We start from the raw sequence: 19,463 nt of genomic DNA on the forward strand, positions 1-19,463 counted from the left end.
GTCCGTGATGATTTCCCCAGCTGCACTAAACACCCTCTCTGACAAGACGCTAGCGGCAGGGCATACAGCGCAAGTTCGTGCCACGTGTCCAGCTTTGACACCCAATAGTTGTATGGAGCAGAGGACGGTGGTACGATCTGCTGCATACTCCCTCACCATCTTTTTACAGTGCTCCCTCCGACCCAGCCTTGACTGGGGAGCCATAAAGCTGGCAAAGGCCTTGGACAGTGTTCCCCTGCCTGCGCTGAACATGCTGCCTGATCTCCACACATCCCCTGCTACTTGGCCCTCGGAAATGCGCCTTCTGCCGCTAACGGTGTCAAATGGGAAGTTTACCATCAGTTTGTCCTGTCCACCAGGGCTCTGTGGTATTGCATCACTCTCAAACCCCTTTCCTCTTCGGGAATGAGAGTGGAACGATTCTCCTTATACCGAGGGTCGAGAAGGGTGTACACCCAGTAATCCATAGTGGCCAGAATGCGTCTAACGCGGGGGTCACGAGAAAGGCAGCCTAACATGAAGTCAACCATGTGTGCCAGGGTGCCAGTACGCAAGACATGGCTGTCCTCACTAGGAAGATCACTTTCAGGATCCTCCTCCTCCTCGTCCACAGGCCATACACGCTGAACAGATGGGAGACAAGCAGCATGGGTACCCTCTGCAGTGGGCCCAGCTGTCTCTTCCCCCTCCTCCTCCTGCTCCTCCCGCTCCTCCCCCTTCTCCAAAACGCGCTGAGATATAGACATGAGGGTGCTGACTATCAAGCGACATACTCTCTTCCCACGTCTCCTGTTCCGACTGCAAAGCGTCAGCCTTTATGCTTTGCAGCGAACGTCTCAGCAGGCATAGCAGAGGAATGGTGATGCTAATGATTGCAGCATCACCGCTCACCATCTGGGTAGACTCCTCAAAGTTTCCGAGGACCTGGCAGATATCTGCCATCCAGGCCCACTCCTCAGTAAAGAATTGGGGAGGCTGACTCCCACTACGCCGCCCATGTTGGATTTGGTATTCCACTATTGCTCTACGCTGCTCATACAGCCTGGCCAACATGTGGAGCGTAGAATTCCACCGTGTGGGTACGTCGCACAGCAGCCGGTGCTTTGGCAGATTAAACCGATGTTGCAGGGTCCTCAGGGTGGCAGCGTCCGTGATGGACTTGCAGAAATGTGCGCAGACGCGGCGCACCTTGCCGAGCAGGTCTGACAAGTGCGGGTAGTTTTTCAGAAACCGCTGAACCACCAGATTTAAGACGTGGGCCAGGCATGGCACGTGTGTGAGGCTACCGAGCTGCAGAGCCGCCACCAGGTTACGGCCGTTGTCACACACGACCGTGCCTGCTTGGAGGCTCAGCGGCAAAAGCCAGAGGTCGGTCTGCTCAGTCAGACCCTGCAACAGCCTGCCTCTTGTCACCTAGGCTGAGTAGTTTCAGCACGGCCTGCTGATGCTTGCCCACCGCTGTGCTGCTGCGCCAGACCGACTGCTGGCGACTTGCTGGTCACATTTCTTAATTGAGAGGTAGAGGTTGCGTAGAAGGAGGAGGAGGAGGAGGGGGAGGGTTTAGAGGAGGTGGCATAGACCGCCGCAGATACCCGAACCGAGGAAGGACCCGCTATTCTGGGTGTGGGTAGGACGTGTGCGGTCCCAGGCTCTGACTCGGTCCCAGCCTCCACCAAATTCACCCAGTGTGCCGTCAGGGAGATATAGTGGCCCTGCTTGCCAGTACTTGTCCACGTGTCTGTGGTTAAGTGGACCTTCCCAGTAACTGCGCTAGTGAGGGCACGATTGATGTTGCCGGAGACATGTTGGTTAAGGGCTGAGACGGCACACCGGGAAAAATAGTGGCGACTGGGGACTGAGTAGCGTGGGACCGCCGCCGCCATCATGTTTTTGAAAGCCTCCGTTTCCACAAGCCTGTACGGCAGCATCTGCAGGCTGATCAATTTGGCAATGTTCACGTTTAAAGCTTGAGCGTGCGGGTGCATGGCGGCGTATTTGCGCTTGCGCTCCAAGGCTTGTGCTAGCGACAGCTGGATGCTGCACTGAGAGACATTGCTGGATGGGGCCGAGGACAGCGGAGGTGAGGGTGTGGGTGCAGGCTGGGAGGCACTCGTGCCTGTGTCCTGAGAGGGGGGTTGGATCTGAGTAGCAATTTGGGGCACAGGGGGAGGCAGTGGTGCGACCCGGAGGCGGTGAACGGCCTTCGTCCCACCTCATGGGGTGCTTGGCAATCATATGCCTGCGCATGCTGGTGGTGGTGAGGCTGGTACTGGTGGCTCCCCGGCTGATCTTGGCGCGACACAGGTTGCACACAACTGTTCGTCGGTCGTCCGCACTCTCACTGAAAAACATCCACACCTTTGAAGACCTAGGCCTCTGCAGGGTGGCTTGGTGCGAGGGGGTGCTTTGGGAAACAGTTGGGGGAGTCTTCGCTCTGGCCCTGCCTCTACCCCTGTCCACCCCACTGCCTCTTCCAACATGTCCTGCTGCTGCACTTGCCTCCCCCTCTGAAGACCTCTCCTCAGTTGGCCTAGCGAACCGGGTGGGGTCAGTCACCTCATCGTCCAGCGGCTCTTCCTCCGAATCCTGTGTGCGCTCCTCCCTCGGACTTACTTCCCTTACTACTACCTCACAGATAAACAACTGTGTCTCATCATCATCATCGACCTCCTCACCCACTGAAAGCTCTTGAGACAGTTGCCGGAAGTCCCCAGCCTCATCACCCGGACCCCGGGAACTTTCCAAAGGTTGGGCATCGGTCACGACAAACTCCTCAGGTGGGAGAGGAACAATTTTTTCTCAATCAAGGCAGGGGCCCGAGAACAGTTCCTGGGAGTCTGCCTGCTCATCAGAATGTGTCATTTTCATGGAGTGAGGAGGCTAGGAGGAAGGAGCAGCAGCAGCGGGAGGATTCAGAGTTGCAGCAGTGGACTGCGTAGAAGAATGGGTGGTCGATACATTGCTGGATGCATTTTCTGCCATCCACGACAGGACCTGCTCACACTGCTCAGTTTGTAATAAAGGTCTACCACGTGGACCCAAAAATTGTGATATGAAGCTGGGGACCCCAGAAACTTGCCTCTCTCCTAATCCCGCAGCAGCGAGCTGCGATTCACCTGGACCAGGAACTCGGCCTGTGCCCACACCCTCACTTGGACCTCCGCTTCCTTGCCCGCGTCCACAGCCACGTCCTCTAGGCCTATCCCTACCCCTCAGCATGGTGTATTTCGAATACAGCAGACACAGAGCGGTGTAAAATATTAGGCAATTATTTGCCTGCACTTGGAGGGTCACAGCGGTTATGTTACGCACACTGTAGGCCAAAAAAATTATACGCTAGGCTGCAGAAAGGCCTAGCTGGCTAATAGTGAGCCACTACAACTCCTAGCAGCCACGCAGTAAACTGCACACGCGCACAGGTAGCCCTAATGAGGATTTTTTTTCAGATGTTTTTGAAAAAACCAGGCACCTAGATAGCGTGTATATGTCTTTCCGTCTATCAGCGGTTGTGGGCGTACGCTGTGCGTGAAGTTGACAGGACGCACAGAGCGGTGTAAAAAATTAGGCAATTATTTGCCTGCACTTGGAGGCTGGCAGCGGTTATGTTACGCACACTGTAGGCCAAAAAAATTATACGTTAGGCTGCAGAAAGGCCTAGCTGGCTAATAGTGAGCCACTACAACTCCTAGCAGCCACGCAGTAAACTGCACACGTGCACAGGTAGCCCTAAGGAGGATTTTTTTTTCAGATGTTTTTGAAAAAAACAGGAGCCTAGATAGCGTGTATATGTCTTTCCCTCTATCAGCGGCTGTGGGCGTACGCTGTGCATGTAAAAAATTAGGCAATTACTGGCCTGCACTTGGAGGGTCACAGTGGTTATGTAACGCATACTGTGGGCCGAAAAAATTATACGCTGGGCTGCAGAAAGGCCTAGCTGGCTAATAGTGAGCCACTACAACAGTAATGCACACTCTTACAGGTAGCCCTAAGGAGGAGCTTTTTTGGGGTACTTGTTGACAGGATTCTATACTACCACTGTTCCTGCCTGACCACTATTGCCCCTATACTCTGTATAATTGGCTGCAGACTGACAAGGCAATAGTCTGCAGAGCCCAAGATGAAAAAAAAAATAAGTGCAAAACTGCTCCTAGCAGCCATAACAGTAATGTACATGGTCAGAGGTAGCCCTAAGGAGGAGCTTTTTTGGGGTACTTGTTGACAGGATTTTACACTACCACTGTCCCTGCCTGACCACTACTGCCCCTATACTCTGTATAATTGGCTGCAGACTGACAGCGCAATAGTCTGCAGAGCCCAAGATGAAAAAAAAAAAAAAGTGCAAAACTGCTCCCAGCTGCCACAACAGTAATGCACACGGTCACAGGTAGCCCTAAGAAGGACTGTTGGGGTTCTTGTAGACAGGATCCTACACTACCACTTTCCGTATCTCAGCAGCACTTTCCCTATACTCTGTATAATAGACTGCAGACTGAGAACGCTATAGCTGTAATGGCCTGCACAGCCCGAGATGAAAAAGAAAATTGTGCAAAACTGCTCCCAGCCAGCCACAATAGTAATGCACACGGTCAGATGTGGCCCTAAGAAGGACCGTTGGGGTTCTTGAAGACGCTAACACTCTCCCTAAAGCACCAGTAGCACTCTCCCTAATCTCTGCCAGCGTGTGTCTGAGGCGAGCAGCGGGCGGGACTGCTTTATATACTCGGCGGTCACTTGATCTGCAGGGGGGTGGGATAGGCCTGGAATGTCACAGGAGGAAGTTGTAATGCCTTCCCTGCATATCTATTGGCCAGAAAATGGCGCAAAACATGCAGGGAAGGAAATGGAATTGACTCGAGTACCACGTGGTGCTCGTCTCGAGTAACGAGCCTCTTGAGTACCCTAATACTCGAGCGAGCATCAAGCTCGGACGAGTACGCTCGCTCATCTCTATTAAGTAACATTTAATATTTGTGTACTTTATGTTAACACCATTTTTTTTTTTTTTTTATTTTCTGATTATGTTAAAAGGGTTACAAGTTTAGCAGCAATTTTTCACATTTTAAAAACAAATTTCCAAAATTCATGGAGGCTCAGCTCACATTAAATTCGATGGGAACTGTGCCTGCAATACCAACCTTGGCCACTGCACTATAGTCAATGCGATCTGCTTCCTGCACTGCTTTTAATCACAGTGGCACCTGGAATCAGCTGATTGCTGGGCATCCTGAACAGCAGATCCTCACAAATCATATATTGATGACTTGTCCTGAGAACAGGTCATCAATCGGAGAAAAAAAAAAGGTTAAAAATACATTCTGGTCATCCCCTTTAAAGGGGTATTCCTATCTCAGCATTTCACGACTGACATGGGAAACCAGCAGCTGTTTGCAAAGCATCTCGCCGGGTTTTATGGAAACAGCTGACGCAGCAGTCTCATTGCTTCTGTAACCTGCATTGAAGCTTTCCTGGGTGCGGATTCCAAAGTTTAGGCTTCTTCACCCTGAGAAAGTGTGGGTGAACCAAATTAGGTGACAATCCAACTGTTTATACTTAATTCCCATAATACCCGGGGGTGTATGCCATCGGGACCCGGCGATTTGTCTATTTTAATCTTTTTAAGATAGCTCAGCAGTTTTTCCTGGGTTAAACTGGTGATATTTAGTGGAGAGTTTACATTATCTCATCTGACATTTTATTTTCCTCTGTGAATACACTGGAGAAAAAGCCATTTAATAGATTTGTCTTCTCCACATCATCCTCTACGGTGTCTCCTGTATTATAGGGCCGACATTTTCAGTTAATGTTTTTACTACTTAGCTATAGTTAAAGAACGGTTTATGATTAGTTTTACTCTCCTTGGCAATACGTCTCTTTGTCTCTATCTTTGCTTTTTTATCTGCTTTTTACATAATTTATTTTTATAGAGCTTTAGTGCTTCTTCACTGCCTTCATGTTTTCATAGCTTAAGCCCTCAACAAGCGCCCATACGTCTTTTGACGGCTGCCGTTAAGGGGCTTTATTCTGCAACACCGTCAAAAGACGGTGCTGCGTTAGAAGCCTGGCACAGGTCTCCTATACGGGGGAGAGGGGATGACAGCTGGGCACTTGCTCTAATAGCGAGTCCGAAGAGACTTCTTATTCCTGCTATTTAACCCTTTACATAATCCTGCATAAAAACAAGCCTCCCATAGAGCTCTGTAGATGAAAAAATAAAAATGTTATGGCTCTTGGAATGTGGTGATACAAAAGCAAATCTTTAAAAGAATAAAAAAAAATTTTGTGTACAGAAATAGCAAAACATAAAATAACGTTAGAAACTTGGTGTCGCTGAAATCGTGCTGACCCAAAGAATGTTATCACACTATTTCGCACACTGAACACCGTAAAAATAAAATCCAAAAACAAATAGCATAATTTCTTTTTTTTCCCCAATCCAAAAAAAAAGAATAACTTATATAATACACTAAATGTACCCCAAAATGATGCCATTAGAAAATACAACTTGTCTCATATAGTTATGTCAATGAAAAAAAATAAAAAAAGTTATGCTCTTGGAACGCGACAATGAAAAAAAACTGAAAAATTAGTTGGTTATTATTAAGGTGCAAATGGGCCTCGTCACTAACGGGTTAAACACTTTTTATTTTTGCTGTTTATTACCCCATTTACTTCTTTATTGAGCTACATTGTTTTTCTCCTTCTCCTAACCTTTTTATTCCCTCAAGATATGAACCGCGCACAGTAAGTAATTAGGATGTTTTAAAATATTTCTCATTTATTGTCTGTACTCTTACTCTTATTTTTGAGAATATTGTCCGAGTCAATAAGGATAAGGACTTTTCTTAGCTGGTCAAACTTTGCCTCCCTAAAGTTTACTATTTTTGTAGCCTCCCCCCCCCCCCCCCAATTAAACTTCTTATTAAAAGACAAGTGAAATGTATTATATTATGGTCCATCATTTCCCAGGTGCCCCAAAACCCCTGTTAATCTGTCAAATTATTATTGTTATTCTGTCAGGGTAATATTAATTCCAAAATGGCCGTCCCTCTAGTCGGGTCCTGTACAAGTCGGGTAAGGTAATTTTCTTTAGTTATTGACAGAACCTGGATATTGGAAAAATAAAACTTTATAATTTTTTGAAAGTGGTGATAACAGAATGCGACTTGGACACCGGAGCACCAATGACCATTGGTCATGAAAAGGTAAAGTAACCCAACCTGGAACAGACAAGTATCGCCAAAGCAAATCTGCTTGTTTTGTGGTGTCAGGCAGTAGGCGAACACATGCTCAGCTAGGAAAACTGAGGTCTGTAAGCCGTTAGACAGGTCTTGGATTTGTTTGTTTTTAATGCCTTGTATCATGATGTGCTGTGCAAAGCACCATAAAGCAAGAAATACTTTGGATGGATGTGAAAATTATTTTGCATGTCAACCATCGAAGATCCATGAACTAAGCCAGTCCTAAGGTGTCACTACATAAACACACAGTAGACAAATATAATGCTAGCTTTTGCGGATGTGAAATACGTATTACACTTTCTAGATTATATAGATTGTGACGATCTTCATAATAATTAGGTTGCTAACCCAGGACTGCAATGTGCGCTGCCTCTCTGTGCTCACAGTACAGACACGGGAATGGGGAAAAGATTATTGCTTCTTTGGGGATTCTGGGAAATCTCCCTTTTTCAGGGAGTCCCCTGACATTCCATAATATGAGACAACTCGTGACGACATGATGGCAAACTAGGAAAAGTGGAAACACTTTATATACTTCAGATGATGTTTTTGTGCTGTAAAATCCCTGTATAATATAGAATACATGGAGTGAAGGAGGGTAATAACTCATGCTGCCTATGTCTGTGGAAGGAGAGACCATCACACAAGCATGACTGCCGATAAGGATGAGTGATTACAGCTATTGGAATCCCATCTATACTGCGGAGTACTTATCTAGTGTTCTCCATGATGATATTGTTTCTCTGTGTGTACTACAGAGAAAATTGGTGGTGTATACTGTAGAAGACCTAATTAGCAGCAGTCTCCTCCCAACATCTCAGGGAAGACTGAAAATTAGAAATACAGTGTGCAAAGGGGGAAACTTGTTAAAAATGCAGGATACAATTCATATAATGACCAGGGTCAGAAACGTCTTTTCTCCTTAGGGAGAGCAACTATATACTATAAACTAAGTGAGGAGACTCAAATGGCCACATACGCTCCTTTGGGTAATATGCAAATAAGGGAGATGGAATAAATCCTCTACAGTGCCACCTATTGAAAGGCAGCATTTCTTCAAGTCAAAGTCAGACTTTTTATACAAGCCTTGTTACAATGACCAGGAATTACAAGCAAAGCCAGACTCCATATGCATACAGCTGTTTCAGGGTTTTTACCCTTCATCAGTGTACAGTAGGAGTCTGGCTTTGCTAGTGAGAGGCCTGGGACGGGGGTCAGAAACGCTCTTTTCTCCTTAGGGAGAGCAACTATATACTATAAACTAAGTGAGGAGACTCAAATGGCCACGCACGCTCCTCTGGGTAATATGCAAATAAGGGAGATGGAATAAATCCTCCACAGTGCCACCTATTGAAAGGCAGCATTCCTTCAAGTCAAAGTCACATTACCCAGAGGAGCGTGTGTGGCCATTTGAGTCTCCTCACTTAGTTTATAGTATATAGTTGCTCTCCCTAAGGAGAAAAGAGCGTTTCTGACCCCCGTCCCAGGCCTCTCAGTAGCAAAGCCAGACTCCTACTGTACACTGATGAAGGGCAAAAACCCTGAAACAGCTGTATGCACATGGAGTCTGGCTTTGCTTGTAATTCCCGGTCATTGTAACAAGGCTTGTATAAAAAGTCTGACTTTGACTTGAAGGAATGTTGCTTTTCAATAGGTGGCACTGTGGAGGATTTATTGCATCTCCCTTATTTGCATATTACCCAGAGGAGCGTGTGTGGCCATTTGAGTCTCCTCACTTAGTTTATACACAGGGACATATTTTCATACAACGGATGATCCACATGATAAAAATGCATGCAATATTGTATTCCTGTCCGTTCATGTGATCTGTCCATGTATATTACACAGCTAAAATACTGGTGTCTGTGCGCTGATCAACGCAAACTGCATCCTGAGTCTCTGTGGCACAACTCGCACTTATGGCTAGGAGGGGGTACCTAGTCTAAACAAAACGTTTTTTAGAGCAAACAGAACCTATTTTTCCAGGGAAACTATATAGAACGACTTACCTTTGGTTTCTGTGACAAGGGTTTGGATTGCATGGGTCCTTTGAAGAACACTCTCCAAACTCAAACTCATGGTCCAATAATCCAACACATCGCGCTATACAAGCACTCGGATATGTGCGTCCATTCTTTCCGCATACAGGAACAAACTTATCTGCACAATTGCAGGGCAATCCTAAAATATCAGATTCACAGCACTGTTACATTACAAAACCTTCTCACCTACATCAGCTGAAAGTATTAAAACCGTGTGCATGAGGCTAGAAACATATATTTATTGTGGGTCTCTAACAGTTTGACATTTTCATATTATCTACTTTTGATTTTTCATTTTTTCGCCTTCCGAGGGCCATAACTTTTTTTACTTTGGCTACTCAGGATTTTTTTCCAGCGCTAATTATATTTTTTAATATCACCATTTGATGTAACAGTGTGTTAAGAACAGTATGGAAAATTATTTGTGGGGGGGAATGAAAAAAAAAATTCAGCCATTGTTTTTTGGGATTCATGTTTTTCACAGTTCACTTTGTTCTGTGGGTTCGTATAATTACAGCAATATATAAAATCTATATATAAAGACAAAAGCCCTCACTGACTGACTGACTGACTCACTGACTGACTCACTGACTGACTCGCCACTAATTCTCTCACTTCTCGATGTCGTAGAAACATGAAATTTGGCAGGAGCATTGACTATGTCATAAATAGGAGAAGCTAATGGGTCCCAATTTGATTATTCAATTCTAAGCGCAAAAGAATTAGCGTCCAAATTTTACATACGGAATGTAATTCTCTCACTTGAAATTTGCACAAGCATTGATTACACAGGTCTGCGATAAAAAATTGTAGCATATTTAATTAGTGGGTTTAACAGTATTTTTTGTGCTGATTACGGTAAAAATAGTGAAAAAATTCCATCACCCCTAGATAAGTTACAAATTTCACCTGAAATTTTCTTATTTTCAGGGTTTTTCAGGTTCGGTACGGGTACGACTATGAATTTAAACTGTCTGCTAGGCGTGACCTTGACTGCAGTCAGTGACTCAGTGTGGAGCCAGCCACTGTGGTGTACGCATCAAACAGTTTTGTGATACGGTATTTAGAAGAAATGGCTACTAGAAGATGTGTCAACTCTCCTGTTTCTGTTATATTTGTGGGTCTTATACCGTCAGGATGCAACAAAGGAACATTTCTAATTTTGTTCAGGTGTATTTTGCATACTTTGGTATGAAATTAGGGGACCAAGATAAATCTTGGGCTCCCCATATAGTGTGTTGTGTGTGTGTTGAAGAACTGAGACAATGGTTTCAAGGTAAGAAGAAACCATTTAGTTTTGGAGTACCCATGGTTTGGAGAGAGCCTAAAAATCACAGTGATGACTGTTATTTTTGTTCTTGTTCAGTGCAAGGTTTCAATTTAAAAAACAGGAAGGACATTTCATACCCAACCAACATACGTTCGGCTATTCGCCCTGTTCCTCATGAACCTGACTTGCCTATTCCTTCACCTCCGGATACCCTGGACAATATTTTAGACGATTTAGACCAAATGTCACATAGTAGCAGCGATAATGATGACAGCTACGATCCAGGTACCAATGACCCTGAACTTTTCTCTCAATCAGACTTGAACGACTTAGTACGAGATCTGGGCCTACCAAAGGATTCAGTGGAAGTGTTAGGGTCTAGACTTCAAGAAAGACATATGTTAGCCTCCGGTGTTTCATTTTCATGGTACCGACTTAGAGAAAAGTAATTTGTCCCTTTTTTTACACAAGAGGGTGAACTAGTTTTCTGCAACAATGTACCTGGAATCATGGAAATGTTCAACATAACGTATGACCCAGAGGAATGGAGACTTTTCATAGATTCGTCAAAAAGAAGTTTGAAAGCCGTACTTCTTCACAATAGTAACCAATATGCTTCTGTGCCTGTTGGACACTCAGTCCATTTGAAAGAATGCTACGAAAATCTTGGGTTTGTTCTTAATAAGCTCAGCTACTCTGACCATAAATGGACCATTTGTGGGGATTTGAAAGTTATTTCCATGTTACTAGGTCAACAAAGTGGTTACACAAAGTTTCCATGTTTCCTCTGTGAATGGGATAGCCGTGACAGGAAACAACAATATGTCAAGCAGACCTGGCCAATCAGAAAGGCTCTTATTCCTGGAGTTAAAAATGTTGAAAGACAAAGTTTAGTGGATCTTAAAAAGATCTTACTTCCACCACTTCATATCAAATTGGGACTAATGAAACAGTTTGTGAAAGCATTACACAAAGCAGGAGAGTGTTTCAAGTATCTTTGTGAACAGTTTCCTGGTCTATCAGATGCTAAGCTGAAAGAGGGAGTCTTTGTTGGGCCTGACATAAGAAAACTTTTAAAATATGAAATCTTTGTCACTAAAATGGAAATGGAAGAAAAAAATGCCTGGAATTCATTTAAACTGGTTGTAACAGGCTTTCTTGGAAATAAAAAAGACCCAAACTACAAGAAACTTTGGTTGCTGAATTGTTACAAAGCTACAAAATCTTGGGCTGCAACATGAGTGTCAAAGTCCATTTCTTTCACTCACATCTGGACTACTTTCCAGAATATCGTGGGGCTGTAAGTGAGGAACAAGGAGAACGTTTCCATCAAGATCTAAAAGAAATGGAGCGCAGATACCAAGGTCGATGGAATGTCAACATGATGGCAGACTACTGTTGAATGTTAAAAAGGGAAAATTCACAAGAACACAGCCGAAAAAGTACCAAAAGAAGCTTTGATGGAAAAAGAAAACGTTTTTACAAAGACTTATAATAACTTTGCAACACATGTGTATCACTATTATGCTTATTTTAGCTAGGTATTGTTGTTGTTTTTTTGCCTTTACTTCATGCTAAAATAATAAAAACAAATAAAAAATTTTCCGTTTTTTGTATTTTTTCCAAATACTTCAACTTTATTTTGTAGGCAAGCCGTACGTGTTAGACAAAAACCCATGTCATTTTTGAAATCTGTGCAAAAAAATACATAAAGATGATTTAACAAAATCAAAACAATTTTTTAAAGTTTTTTTGCAGACCTGTGTTATTATGTCATAAATAGGAAAAGTTAATAGGTCCCAACTCGATTATTCAATTCTAAGTGCAAACAATTAAGCGTCCAGATTTTAAGTACGTAATTTAATTCTCTCATTTCCCGATGTAATAGAAATTTGAAGTTTGGCACGGGCATTGATCATGTCATAGATAGGAAAAGGTAATGGGTTCCAACTCGATTATTCAATTCTACGCAAAAGAATTAGTGTCCAAATTTTACGTACAATATCTAATTCTCTCACTTCCCGATGTTATAGAAACTTGAAATTTGGCACGGGCATTGATTATGTCATAAATAGGAAAAGGTAATGGGCCCCAACTTGATTATTCAATTCTAAGCACAAAAGAATTAGCATCAAAATTTACGTACGTAATCTAATTCTCTCACTTGAAATTTGGCACGAGCATTGATTATGTCATAAATAGGAAAAGTTAATGGGTCCCAACTCGATTATTCAATTCTAAGTGCAAAAGAATTAGCGTCCAAATTTTACGTATGGAATCTAATTCTCTCACTTCCCGGTGTCATAGAAACTTGAAATTTGGCACGGGCATTGATTATGTCACAAATAGGAAAAGTTAATCCTCTGTGGGTAGAAATACAGGGGGAAAAAAAACCAACAAAATCCTGATAGGGGTCTTCTATAGACCACCAAAAGCAACAGAAGAAACTGAAAACTTACTATTAAGGCAGATAGAAGAGGTGTCAAACCGAAATGAAGTAATTATGATGGGGGACTTTAATTATCCAGGTATAACATGGGAGAACGAAACCTGCAAATCTCATAGGGGTGATAAGTTCTTGAGAGTAATTAAAGATAATTGCCTGAACCAACTAGTGCAGGAACCAACAAGAGGGAGGGCCATTCTGGACCTAGTACTAACTAACAAACCAGAATGGATAAAGGGGGTACAGGTTGAGGGGCACTTGGGGAACAGTGACCACAATATAATCAACTTCCAGCTGTCATTCAATAAGAAGCCTTATCAGGGAGCGACAAACAAACTAAACTTTAGTAAAGCAAAATTTGATCAGCTTAGAACTACTATCGGTAACATTAATTGGGACAACATCCTCAAAAATATCAGTACAAAGGGCAAATAGGAGGAGTTTAAAAGGATCCTAATCACCCCATGTGAGCAGTTCATTCCCTTTAAAAATAAAAGAACTTCAAATAAAAGGAAACCAATGTGTCTCGACAAGACGGTAAGAGAGGCAATTAACGAAAAAAAGAAAGCGTTCAAACTACTAAAGCAAGAAGGCAGCGAAGAAGCGCTAAAATCGTACAGGGAAAAAAACAAAATATGCAAAGATAGGATCAAAATTGCCAAGGAGGAGGCAGAAAGACTGATAGCCAAAGAGAGCAAAAACAACCCGAAACTATTTTTTAACTATATTAACAGCAAAGGGATTTGCAGGGAGAGCACTGGCCCTTTAACAAATAATGCAGGAGAAATAATTGAAGATGATGGAGGGAAGGCAAATCTATTAAACAGTTTCTTTTCAAGTGTATTCACAAACGAAAAGGAAATGCCACACGAGATGCAGGGGAATAACATGAACCTCTCACAAAATATCTCATACCTAACGCAGGAGGAAGTGCAGAAGCAACTAAAGAAGACTAAAATCGATAAATCGCCAAGCCCAGAAGGAATACACCCAAGGATACTAAGGGAACTAAGTGAGGAGATAGCTAGGCCGCTATATCTAATATTTCTAGACACTTTCAAGACCGGTGTTGTACCATTGGATTGGCGCATTGCCAACGTGGTTCCAATTTACAAAAAGGGGAGCAAAAGTTAGTCTGGTAACTACAGGCCAGAAAGTCTCACTTCAGTAACGGGAAAAATTTTCGAGGGGATTCTGAGAGACGCCATCGATGAGTACCTCAAGGAGAACAAGAGAATAAAACTCCTCACCAGCATGGATTCATGAAGGGTCGCTCATGTCAGACAAATCTGATCAGTTTCTATGACGAAGTAAGCTCTAGGCTGGACCTGGGAGAATCTATTGATCTCATATTTCTGGAATTCTCTAAAGCCTTTGACACCGTGCCACATAATAGGCTAATATACAAAATGAGGCAGCTCGGATTGCGTGAAAAAGTGTGTAATTGGGTAAAGAATTGGCTCAATGATAGAAAGCAGAGGGTGGTAATAAATCGTTCATACTCTGATTGGACCACAGTCGATAGCGGGGTGCCACAAGGTTCAGTATTAGGCCCCATTCTGTTCAATATATTTATCAACGACCTGATAGAGGGGCTGCACAGCAAAATATCAATATTTGCAGATGACACAAAATTATACAATATAATTAATGCAATGGAGGACAATGTGCGGCTACAAACTGACCTAGATAAGCTGGGGGCTTGGGCAGAAAAATGGCAAGTGAAGTTCAATGTTGAAAAATGTAAGATTATGCACATGGGCAGCAAGAATGCATGTTACCAATATTCACTTAATGGAGTACCGCTAGTGAAAAGTGATATGGAAAAGGACCTGGGGGTATTAGTGGATAGTAGACTAAACTGGAGTAACCAATGCCAGTCAGCTGCTGCAAAGGCAAATAAAGTTTTGGGGTGTATTAAAAGAGATATAGGGGCAAAGGACGAGAACATTATCCTTCCATTATATAAGGCACTAGTCAGGCCCCACATGGAATACTGCGCACAGTTCTGGTCACCGATGCTCAGGAAAGATGTTACAGTACTGGAGGGGGTTCAAAGAAGAGCAACTAAACTAATACATGAAATGACGGGACAGGAATACCCAGAGAGGCTATCCAAGCTGGGATTATTTACTCTAGAAAAAAGATGGCTAAGGGGTGATCAAATAACTATGTATAAATACATGAGGGGACAATACAAGGATCTCTCCCATGATCTGTTTATACCCAGGACTACGACGGTAACAAGAGGACATCCGTTACGTTTAGAGGAAAGCAGGTTTCATCACCAACATAGAAAGGGGTTCTTTACTGTAAGAGCAGTTAGACTGTGGAACTCTCTGCCGGAGGAAGTGGTGATGGCAAAATCCATAGGGGAGTTTAAAAGGGGACTTGATGTCTTTCTGGAGAGGAAGGATATTATAGGTTATAAATCTTAGGTTAATTGTTAATCCAGGTTTACAGGCAGGTAGGAACTATTAGGGGTTGATCCAGGGAGTCGGGAAGGAATTTTTTCCCCAAAAGGGCTAATTGGCTTCTGCTCTTGGGGTTTTTTTGCCTTCCGCTGGATCAACATAGGAGGATAGACAGGCTGGACTAGATGGACATTGTCTTCATTCGGCCTAAGGAACTATGTTACTATGTTAATGGGTCCCGACTCGATTATTCAATTCTAAGCGCAAAAGAATTAGCTCCCAAATTTTACATACAGAATCTAATTCTCTCACTTCTTGATGTCATAGAAACTTGAAATTTGGCACGAGCATTGATTATGTCATAAATAGAAAAAGTTAATGGGTCCCAACTCGATTATTCAATTCTAAGCACAAAAGAATTAGCGTCCAAATTTTACATACGTAGTCTAATTCTCTCACTTCCTGATGTCATTTTATATAAAGGAAACGTCGCATGGTTACCTCCCCGTGATGTTTCCTGGATAACGCAAAGAACTATGCAAAATGGTGAACATATTTTTTTCCTCAGTATCTCTAAAGTAACCACGGCTTCATAAGATTTTCTGTGTGAACACCAGATAAAACACCAGTACCAAATTAACTTGAGCGAAGCCGGGTATATCAGCTAGTAAATAATAAAAACGATGTTCTATTATTTAAGAAAAATAAGAAAGCTAAAAAAATGTGCCTTATGTTGCCACACGCTGGCACCTATTACTAATCTATTCTTCAAATGACAAAGCTGTGTGATGGCTTATTTTTGGAATAGTGAGTAGTAGTTTTCATTTATGCCACTGGGTGGGGGGGGGGGGGTGACCAAAAAAACAGCAATTCTGTGTATTTTTTTTCTTACATGCAAAGAAAAGAGGGAAGCCAGCTAGTCACCAGTCTAGTTAAATGTCTAGGTACAGTCTCTCTAATAATTTGAGAGTGTTGGAAAGAAACATGAGCTGAAAGTACTTAAACAGGCTTGAAAAATCCAGTGACCAGGTGGAAAACCAGAGGTACTTAACAAAAGATTTCTGAATAGGGCTGAGCTGCAACACCGGACAGACATTACAAGAGAACAGTTGTGCTGTTTCTGCAGAGAGGAAATCCCCGTTTTCTAATCTACATTTTTTTTCTATTCCTGTAGTGCCTCAGCATCCAACCACAGACACGGCCGTGTATCATTGCGCGATAACTCATGGATTCTCGTGCAGGCGCATTGACGTACACACACTCTTGGAAGATAGATCATGATTAGAGATGAGCTTGATACTCGTTCGAGTATTAGCGTGTTCGAGATGCTCGTTACTCGTGACGAGTACCACGCGATGTTCGAGTTACTTTCACTTTCATCTCTGAGACGTTAGCGCGCTTTTCTGGCCAATAGAAAGACAGGGAAGGCATTACAACTTCCCCCTGCGACGTTCAAGCCCTATACCACCCCCCTGCAGTGAGTGGCTGGCGAGATCAGGTGTCACCCGAGTATAAAAATCGGCCCCTCCCGCGGCTCGCCACAGATTTATTCTGACATAGAAGAGGGAAAGTGCTGTTGGTGCCGGAGCTGCTATAGGGAGAGTGTTAGGAGTATTTTAGACTTCAAGAACCCCAACGGTCCTTCTTAGGGCCACATCTAACCGTGTGCAGTAGTGTGGAGGCTGCTTTTTGCAGTGTTGCACTTTTTTTTTTGTATATCGGCTGTGCAGATCATTGCGCCCTGCAGTAATTATACATAGTCCAGGGCCAGTAGTGGTGAGGCAGGGACAGAAGACATATATTTATTGAATATAGGCAGTGGACCTTTCCAAAAAAATTTTGGAAAAAAAATCTATTTGGGCTGCCTGTGACTGTCCTCAGTGTACTGGGTCTGTGCTGGGTGTAGTTGTCCTCCTAATTCATACGCAGCCAGCTAAGTGTTACAGCAGGCTTGCGCAAAATTATTTCCTGGCTCTGTGTTGGCTGTTACATCACCGCTGTATTCCAGTCCACAGTGCAACAGTCTGCAGTTATTTTACATACTCCAGGGCCAGTAGTGGTGAGGCAGGGACACAAGACATATATTTATTGAATATAGGCAGTGGGCCTTTCCAAAAACATTTGGGAAAAAAAATCTATTTGGGCTGCCTGTGACTGTCCTCAGTGTACTGGGTCTGTGCTGGGTGTAGTTGTCCTCCTAATTCATACGCAGCCAGCTAAGTGTTACAGCAGGCTTGCGCAAAATTATTTCCTGGCTCTGCTGTGCGTTCGGTAAGCGAAGTCAGCCTCCAACCACAGGCCAATAAGCGGCACATTTAATTACAACGTTCTGTTTCTGCACTACTGGTAATACACCATGCTGAGGGGTAGGGGTAGGCCTAGAGGACGTGGACGCGGGTGAGGACGCGGAGGCCCAAGTCAGGGTGTGGGCACAGGCTGAGCCAGTGCGGTGGCCAGGGGTAGAGGCAGGGCCAGACCGAATAATCCACCAACTGTTTCCCAAAGCGCCCCCTCGCGCCATGCCACCCTGCAGAGCTCAAGGTGCTCTACGGTGTGGCAGTTTTTCACAGAGACGCCTGACGACCGACGAACAGTGGTGTGCAACCTTTGTCGCGCCAAGATCAGCTGGGGAGCCACCACCACCAGCATGCGCAGGCATATGATGGCCAAGCACCCCACAAGGTGGGACGAAGGCTGTTCACCGCCTCCGGTTTGCACCACTGCCTCTCCCCCTGTTCCCCAACCTGCCACTGAGATCCAACCCCCCTCTGAGGACACAGGCACTACCGTCTCCTGGCCTGCACCCACACCCTCCGCTGTCCTCGGCCCCATCCAGCAATGTCTCTCAGCGCAGTGTCCAGACGTCGCTAGCGCCACTTTTTGAGCGCAAGCGCAAGTACGCCGCCACGCACCTGCACGCTCAAGCTTTAAACGTGCACATTGCCAAATTGATCAGCCTGGAGATGCTGCCGTATAGGCTTGTGGAAACGGAGGCTTTCAAAAGCATGATGGCGGCGGCCCCGCGCTACTCGGTTCCCAGTTGCCACTAATTTTCCCGATGTGCCGTCCCAGCCCTGCACGACCACGTCTCCTGCAACATTGTACGCGCCCTCACCAACGCGATTACTGCCAAGGTCCACTTAACAACGGACACGTGGACAAGCACAGGCGGGCAGGGCCACTATATCTCCCTGACGGCACATTGGGTGAATTTAGTGGAGGCTGGGACCGAGTCAGAGCCTGGGACCGCTCACGTCCTACCCACCCCCAAAATTGCGGGCCCCAGCTCAGTGCTGGTATCTGCGGCGGTGTATGCTTCCTCCACTAAACCACCCTCCTCCTCCTCCTCCTCCAACGCAACCTCTGTCTCGCAATCAAGATGTGTCAGCAGCAGCAGCACGTCGCCAGCAGTCGGTGTCTCGCGGCGTGGCAGCACAGCGGTGGGCAAGCGTCAGCAGGCCGTGCTGAAACTACTCAGCTTAGGAGAGAAGAGGCACACGGCCCACGAACTGCTGCAGGGTCTGACAGAGCAGACCGACCGCTGGCTTGCGCCGCTGAGCCTCCAGCCGGGCATGGTCGTGTGTGACAACGGCCGTAACCTGGTGGCGGCTCTGCAGCTCAGCAGCCTCACGCACGTGCCATGCCTGGCCCATGTCTTTAATTTGGTGGTTCAGCGCTTTCTGAAAAGCTACCCACACTTGTCATACCTGCTCGGAAAGGTGCGCCGAGTCAGCGTTCATTTCCGCAACTCCAAGACGGACGCTGCCACCCTGCGGACCCAGCAACATCGGTTTAATCTGCCAGTGCACCGACTGCTGTGCGACGTGCCCACACGGTGGAACTCTACGCTCCACATGTTGGCCAGGCTCTATGAGCAGCGTAGAGCTATAGTGGAATACCAACTCCAACATGGGCGGCGTAGTGGGAGTCAGCCTCCTCAATTCTTTACAGAAGAGTGGGCCTGGTTGGCAGACATCTGCCAGGTCCTTGGAAACTTTGAGGAGTCTACCCAGATGCTGAGCGGGGATGCTGCAATCATTAGCGTCACCATTC

General features: G+C 45.0%; 1 protein-coding gene across 1 annotated transcript in view; it reads right to left on the reverse strand.

Annotated features, from left to right (window-relative positions):
* Nucleotides 1–19,463, reverse strand: part of RECK (reversion inducing cysteine rich protein with kazal motifs) — a 247,826-nt gene that overhangs the window by 36,924 nt on the left and 191,439 nt on the right. Inside the window, exon 16 of the mRNA XM_066579140.1 lies at nucleotides 9,248–9,419. Coding sequence (XP_066435237.1) covers nucleotides 9,248–9,419 — 172 coding nt within the window. The remainder of the gene's footprint in view (nucleotides 1–9,247; nucleotides 9,420–19,463) is intronic.

The sequence above is a fragment of the Eleutherodactylus coqui genome, chromosome 9, assembly GCF_035609145.1.
Source record: "Eleutherodactylus coqui strain aEleCoq1 chromosome 9, aEleCoq1.hap1, whole genome shotgun sequence".
Classification (NCBI taxonomy): Eukaryota; Metazoa; Chordata; class Amphibia; order Anura; family Eleutherodactylidae; genus Eleutherodactylus; species Eleutherodactylus coqui.